Consider the following 7466-nt stretch of genomic DNA (forward strand, 5'->3'; position numbering starts at 1 on the left):
TAGAGGCAATCACTTTGGCTTCAGTGCGAATGAAATTGAAGAAAAAATTGGAAGTCGAATTCCATATTTTCGCCGTGTCTAATTTTTTTTGCATCTGACACTCTTCCTATTCTTGTTGCTATGTGATTCATTTAGGACCAAGTTTCAAAGTCTTCTTTTATTTTTAAATTCGTATCTAGTCGAATGAGTTAACATAAATTGAAACGGAAGAAGTATCTTACTTCAAGTGTTCAATAGGAACAAGATTCAACTCAAGTGCCAAAATGAAAAAAATGGATAAATTTGAGGGGCTGCTTATGCATTCAGCCTTTAGATTAATATAGAAAATATAAAGTTAATTGTTTCTAATTTTTTTTTTTAAGAATAAATAAAGAAAAAAAGGTGTCTTAGCGGTGGGAATATAAAAAGTAGAAAACAATTTTTTTTTAAAAAAAAAAAATCAAAATCATAAACCTGTGGCCGCTCATTTCTGTCCCCCCTCTATCCATAAGTCATATGTGGTCAAGAATTAACGGTCAAGCAAACATATATAATCGAAATAACCGCTGTTCTAACATTAATCATCAACCTTAATCAGCTAATTAAAACTAGATAACCCCCTCAACTTCTTCACTACTATATGCATTCTCTGTGTTTCCGTTTGATAATCTCACCAAAAGACTATGAAAAAAACAATAAATATTCATCTTTTTGTTCACAAAGTATATGTAAAGCAAGCTTTTCATCTTCAGAATACATTAGATTTGATGCCAAGAATGATAACATGAGTGATAAAACATATTATTATAGAAAAGGAGGAAGAGGAGATGTGTTAGGAGATGGGATTAATGCTATTGGAGTAGAGAAAAAGGTTCCATGTGAAGTGGAAGTAGTGTCTTGGAGAGAACGTAAAATTAAAGCTGAGATATTGGTGAATGCTGATGTTGATTCTGTTTGGAATGCTCTTACTGATTATGAAAGGCTTGCCGATTTCGTCCCAAATCTCGTTAGCAGGTAACAGCAGTAATGTATACTTACTTTCTTTTCTTTGGGCTACTGTTGGTGTTTGGGTAGGGTACCTGCTACCTTTCACCAACATACATATCAGTAACTCTGTGCATTAAGACTTGGGTAGATGAGAAAAATCATTTGGTGGTTTTGCCTCGGCTGGAATTTGAAACTGAGACAGTCAGCACACTTCATTGACTACTAGGCTAAACTCTTGGGTGGAACAAAAGATACTTCCTCCGCTTAATTTGTTTGTCTTAATTTGACTAAGGTACAGATTCTACGAAAGTAAAGAAGACTTTTGAATAATGTGGTCTTGAATTAAAGATATGTATAATGTCCCAAAATATCCTTTAGTCTTATCGTCTTAAACATGCCAAATGAGAATGTTGGAATCAAAGAGTTTCCAAATTAGGAAAAAGACACTCTTTTTTGAAACGGTATAAAAAGGAAAGTAAGACAAACAACCGAAATGTAGGGAATACTTATATTAACATAGCAAAAGTTACATAGTTCCTACTTGAACACGTTGCATTTTTGCTAACAGAAAACATACTTACTTTTTTTTTTTTTTTGCTAATAAAAGATACTTATATTACCTCGGGTATGGCCTAGTGGTTAATGAAGTAGGAGGAGAATCATGCGGACGAAAAAAACTGCTACGTGATTTCTTTCCATTGCATTGGTGGACAGAGTTACCCGGTACCTATATTGGTGGGAGCTAGCACGTACTTGGGTGCAGTCAAGACGAGGACAAGTTGGTTTGGACACCACCATCATAATAAACAAAAAAAGATACTTACATTAACATACCAAAAGTTACATAGTTCCTAGATTATTACATTGAGGGACATTTCTACTGAAATTTATCCTTTAGAGTCTAAGTGCAAAGTAATGAAGTGCATCCATGGAGAGGAGTTCTAAATAACAAAAGATCTTTCTTAGCTTGAAAAGTTGCATTTTTATTAGGTAATCAACAACTTAGTTCCTTCCCGGTAAATGTGTTTGGCCCTAGGTTTGTTCAACCTAGTGAGCATTGACCTGCAATCAAAGAGAATGTGTTGGTAGATTTATATATATATATATATATAAGCAGGTTAATGACTTCATTAGAGTCATTATTTCCAGTGATAGTTATTCACCTCAGTCCATCTTATGTGAAAGCTTACCATAGCAGAAATAGAGAAATTTTTGGTCTTGGCTGATACTCTCCCTTCTCCTTTTCTATATCTTTTGTTTTCCGTGAAGTTCATAGTTTGAACTTGTAATCCTCTGTGGTTGTGAGCCGTTCACTGAATCAGAGACATTCCTACAACTTACTGCAGTGAGAAGGGCTGTCTTTAACTGTGAGCCTTTTGGTACAATTTCAGAATAAACACATTTAGTACTAACAGTAGAGATGGATATCTGAATTGGGTGTCTGTGGAATCTTTACGAACACATCCATATTTGAAGACATTTAGGAAATGGTTTATTCTTGTATTTCCAAAAAATAAATTAAATTAACTTTTTACATCTGAATGCCAGAAAGAATCTGTCATCTGACACTGCAACTATTATATTATCTTGAAATTTTCTGTCTGTCATATTGCTGTGAAATTCGTATTGCGTATATTTGTGGTTATGATGATTAGGGATATACTTTGCACTACATGCTGAAGCATGAATTACTTGTTAATCACAGTAGGAGAATTCCTTGTCCACGTCCTGGACGTATTTGGTTGGAGCAAAGAGGTATCCAACGATCGCTTTATTGGCACATAGAAGCTCGCGTTGTTTTGGATCTCCAAGAATTCATTAAATCGGTAAGCATATGAAATCTGTGTGTATGATAGTTTGTGGGAGCTGTGACACTCTAATCAATGAAGGCTCTGGGAGAAATTTGATTGGGTATTTTAAATTAATAGTAGACTATTAGTCTTTATGAATACAATCCATGCTTCTCCAACTAATCTTTTGTTTTATATCCATTTCTTCTGGGAGTAATACCGTTCAAACTCATAACATCCATTCATCTACATAGCTCATTTGTTCTCCTTGATTTGGCTGATATCTTTTACAAATTCTCCAAATTTAGGATAATGTTCGTGAACTCCATTTCTCTATGGTTGACGGTGACTTCAAGAAGTTTGAAGGCAAATGGTCTGTGAGAGCTGGAACAAGGTACAATCTTCATTTGAGCAGACAGAACTTTGCTTTTCCTAATTTTCCTTTTATGTTGTCTTCAAGAGTAACCTAGCTAGGAGAGTGTGGAGGTAGAGGATTAGGGTAGACAATTACTAGGTAGTCAAGCGGCTTCTCTCTTCCCAGTGGTAGAGCAGGGTTCTAGGCTGGAGCACCTACATGCTCCCTTACCAGTATTACTATTGTTATGCTAGCATTATCTTATTCTTCATTTTTATTACTACTGTTGTTATTTTTACTTTGGTTATCCTTGCTATTCTTGTTGTCAGTACTTTTCTTTCTTCAGTATTTTCATCATAGCTTGTTTACTATTGCATTTTTTTTGTTCCTTTTTCATTTCAAACCTATTATGAGAAACAATTTTCTTGAGCCGAGGGTCTATCGAAAACAGCCTCTCTACCCTCACAAAGGTAGGGGTAAAGTCTGCGTACACGTCACCCTCCTCAGATCTCACTTGTGGGATCACACTGGGTATGATGTTGTTGTCTTCAAAAGTAATGTGGAGACCCGCAAATGCCTTTTTTCAGAGAGTAAGGTAGGAGTAATATGGCAGATTATGAGAGGATTTTCCTCAAACTAGTTGCTTTGGCTCTTCTTTTGGGTTTAATTTGCCACTACCAATTCTCAAACGATTTGAAGCGTTTGAGACTAGACTTCAACGACTACAATTTTCTGTTCAGAAACAAAAGCCACATTTCTGCTATATTGAGAGTTGTACTCTTTTGAAGTTAGGACTTGTTTCACCTGTTAGATTGTTTTGTGACTGGCTTGCTTTCAATGACCTAAACCTCAACAAATTTCAGGAGGTTAAACACAGGGTTTGAATGCTGCAATTAAATTGCAAAGGACAATTGCCTTTAATGTACTTATTATGCAGACATATTTCTACATGCTATACTAAGTTTCCTTTTCAGGTCTTCAACAGCTATACTAAGTTATGAAGTTAGTGTCATACCAAGATTCAACTTTCCTGCCATTTTCTTGGAGAGGATTATCAGATCAGATCTCCCAGTAAATCTTCAAGCCTTGTCCTGTAGAGCTGAAAACAGTTATCAAGGGGATCAGAGTGTTTCCCTCACTTGTGCTGATACCAAAGAAGAACCCGGTTCTTCCCTTATTTCCTCTAAGAGAGATATTGATAGTGTCATATCGCATGAGAATATATCTTCCAGTGATAAATTAAAGGACAAGTTTGTCAAAGCCACTTTTGGCCCGTTGGCACCAGCTACAAGTGATGCGAGTAATAATTGGGGAATATTTGGGAAAGCTTGCAGACTTGACAAGCCATGTGTGGTGGATGAGGTCCATCTCCGAAGATTTGATGGTCTACTGGTAATTAATAGACTGTATACTATGACTTGTGAACCCGTATTTTTTTGGTAGTCCCTTTGATAGATTGATTTTGGATGAAGGAAAATGGAGGTGTTCATCGCTGCGTTGTTGCTAGTATTACAGTAAAAGCTCCAGTCCGTGAAGTATGGAATGTCTTGACTTCTTATGAAAGTCTTCCCGAGTAAGTTTTCAGGGCTTTCCTGTAATGATTTTTTTTTTTTTTTTGAGATTATTTTCTATGGTAAAAGTTTGTTCAAGTAAACTCATTATTGATATCTGTTTCCTCTGATGATGATATTTCAGTTACTGTATATTATGCAACCTTAAATGTGCCATTAAGTGGCAAAAATGAGGGACAAATTAGTCTTGCTTTGTTTTATAGATATAACTATATGTTGATTGGCTAGCTACATAAAGTTTCTTAAGCTGCAAAGTAAATATAAGGTAGTATTCTTTAGTCTTAAATAATGTCTCTCTGATGTAGCATTGTCTTCCGAGAGAAATATTCAGTAATCTGGTTCTTGTGTAAGTATTCAATGGCATGAGAGAACCATTTCTCTCTGATGCTACTTTTAATTCCATGAACAATCAATTGAGATATATATCTAGCTTGGTCACACTAATGTTAATTCGTCCCAAATTATTGCAGGATAGTTCCAAATTTAGCAATCAGTAAGATCTTATCCCGAGACAACAACAAAGTTCGCATTCTTCAGGTGTTTGATTTAAATAACAGAATTGAATACAACGGTCATCTTTTACATTTGAACTGCAAAAATTTGTGTGTGTTCATATTGAAAGTAATAATGCAATACGTTGTATATCACAATGAATTATGCTTCTCAAATATTAGTGAGTGGATAACTCCTGGCATCAATAATGTGATGTTTCCTCTTGTCCACAGGAAGGATGCAAGGGTCTTCTATACATGGTACTCCATGCACGTGTCGTTCTAGACTTATCGGAACATATAGAGCAAGAAATTAGCTTTGAGCAGGTGGAAGGAGACTTCGATTCTTTTCAAGGAAAATGGATCTTAGAGCAATTAGGAAGTCATCATACTCTATTGAAGTACAGTGTGGAGTCAAAAATGCACAAGAATTCATTTCTTTCTGAAGTAATTATGGAAGAGGTTTGTATCCATGTATACTCTCTTCATCTACTTAACACTAAAATTTATTTTCCTGCATTCATATGACAGGATTCTCTTGATTTTCAGCAGTTTGTGACATTTTCAGGTCATATATGAGGACCTTCCCTCGAACTTATGTGCAATCCGAGATTACATTGAGAAAAGAGAGACTGAGAAACCACTTGAGAAATTTAACCATGATGTATGCAGAGAGGCATCTGTTAGTTCATCAATCAAGGATTCGTCTGTTTATTATGATAGGCCAGCTGGACAGAATTCAGAAAGTAGTAGCTTACATTCACCTAGACAAAGGCCGAAAGTTCCGGGGCTGCAGAGGGATATTGAAGTTCTCAAATCTGAGCTCTTGGCTTTTATATCTGAACATGGACAGGAAGGATTTATGCCTATGAGAAAGCAACTCAGGAAACATGGAAGAGTGGATATTGAAAAGGCGATTACTCGCATGGGAGGTTTTAGAAGAATTGCTTCATTGATAGATCTCTCTCTTGCTTACAAACACCGCAAACCGAAAGGTTATTGGGATAGCTTGGAAAATTTACAAGAGGAGGTCACGGTTAATTATGAATACATGAAACCAGCATAAGATTCAGTCGTACTAGGCCCCATTTTTATGAATACGTGAAACCTTTAGAAAAATATTGAATACTATTGAATAGAAATTACAAAAAATATATATAAGATATTGATCAATGAAGAAAAACACATTTAGGTCCTTGTATACCTCAATATTCAAAAGTTTTACCACCTTTTTTTTTTTTTTCTTGTTGCATTTCGAGTATTATACTTTTGTGTGTGTTTTCAGTTCTTTTTTTTGTTGATTTTTTATTTTGATTAAGCTTGAGGAAAAAAAAATAAATAAGAATCTGCATTTCATATTTTCTTGATTATTTTGATTAAGCTCTGATCAGATTGGTCGCTTCCAGAAGAATTGGGGAATGGATCCATCATATATGCCCAGTAGAAAATCATTTGAACGTGCAGGTATAGGACTAGATTATAAGATTTTATTCCTTTTTTGGTTTCACTCCTTCTCCCCACCAACCGCCCTACTAAAATGGAAGAAATACGTAAAATGAAAATGCAGGATACCGCAAGACACAACTCTAGGCCTAGGAAACATTGTGTCTTGTACTGGTTCTTTACCTCACAAATGATTCTGATTGTTTCATCTCCTACAGGTCGCTATGATATTGCTCGTGCATTAGAAAAATGGGGTGGCCTTCATGAAGTTTCTCGTCTTCTGACACTTAAGGTAAGGCATCCTAACAGACAAGCAAGCCTTGCCAAAGAGAAGAAAGTTGAATTGTTAGCTAATGATGTAAATTGTGAAACGACATCGTCTAAACCTTTTGTTGCACAAGATGCAAAAAAATGGCTCATGAAACTCAAGGACTTGGACATAAATTGGGTGGAATGAGTATTGAATTCTGTTTCCCTATGCTCTTAAAAAGACAACTAATTGTGTCAAATGTACAGATATCAATGGAATATGCTTCAATTCAAACTAATTTGAGCCGTCTCTCTCTCTCTCTCTCTCTCTAAATTTAATCCAATCCTACAGAGGATATCCACATCACCTTCTGCTTTATGTACAAGACGTGTTATTTTTCAGAGGTCCCTATGTATGTATAACCAAAAAATAGACTCATTTTAGTGCATCATCATCTTCAGCTTCTGGATATTGACACAGAGATGACTTATTAGATCCATCATCCTTGATGTCTTTGCTACTGCAGTAAAAATTGAATGCAGAACAAATCTTTTAATTGAAGGCTATCTGGTGCTTTATATACATTGTACCAATGTTTGA

The 7466-nt window shown here is 35.6% G+C and overlaps 1 protein-coding gene across 3 annotated transcripts; it reads left to right on the forward strand.

The window, feature by feature from the left end:
- Positions 1-551: 551 nt before the first annotated feature.
- LOC132067651 (uncharacterized) lies at positions 552-7176 on the forward strand. Of its 3 annotated transcripts, none has more exons than XM_059460946.1 (10): positions 552-993; positions 2622-2792; positions 3065-3150; positions 4086-4503; positions 4584-4684; positions 5153-5219; positions 5408-5635; positions 5742-6203; positions 6565-6637; positions 6835-7176. In XM_059460946.1, the coding sequence occupies exons 2-10, from the start codon at positions 2640-2642 to the stop codon at positions 7071-7073; spliced, it is 1827 nt and encodes a 608-aa protein (XP_059316929.1). In that variant the 5' UTR covers positions 552-993; positions 2622-2639; the 3' UTR covers positions 7074-7176. The 3 variants fall into 3 exon arrangements, with proteins under 3 accessions (XP_059316929.1, XP_059316927.1, XP_059316928.1); XM_059460944.1 differs by having other exon boundaries at positions 2672-2792; XM_059460945.1 differs by having other exon boundaries at positions 2675-2792.
- The last annotated feature ends 290 nt before the right edge of the window (positions 7177-7466 follow it).

The sequence above is a fragment of the Lycium ferocissimum genome, chromosome 8, assembly GCF_029784015.1.
Source record: "Lycium ferocissimum isolate CSIRO_LF1 chromosome 8, AGI_CSIRO_Lferr_CH_V1, whole genome shotgun sequence".
Lineage (NCBI taxonomy): Eukaryota > Viridiplantae > Streptophyta > Magnoliopsida > Solanales > Solanaceae > Lycium > Lycium ferocissimum.

Excerpts from the sequence above, each read along its gene's own strand:
- LOC132067651 (XM_059460944.1), top strand. The coding sequence starts at position 620 with ATGCATTCTCTGTGTTTCCGTTTGATAATCTCACCAAAAGACTATGAA. Across the intron at positions 5,636-5,741 it reads CTGAAGTAATTATGGAAGAG|GTCATATATGAGGACCTTCC; the intron begins GTTTGTATCCAT and ends TGACATTTTCAG. Across the intron at positions 6,638-6,834 it reads AAAATCATTTGAACGTGCAG|GTCGCTATGATATTGCTCGT; the intron begins GTATAGGACTAG and ends CATCTCCTACAG.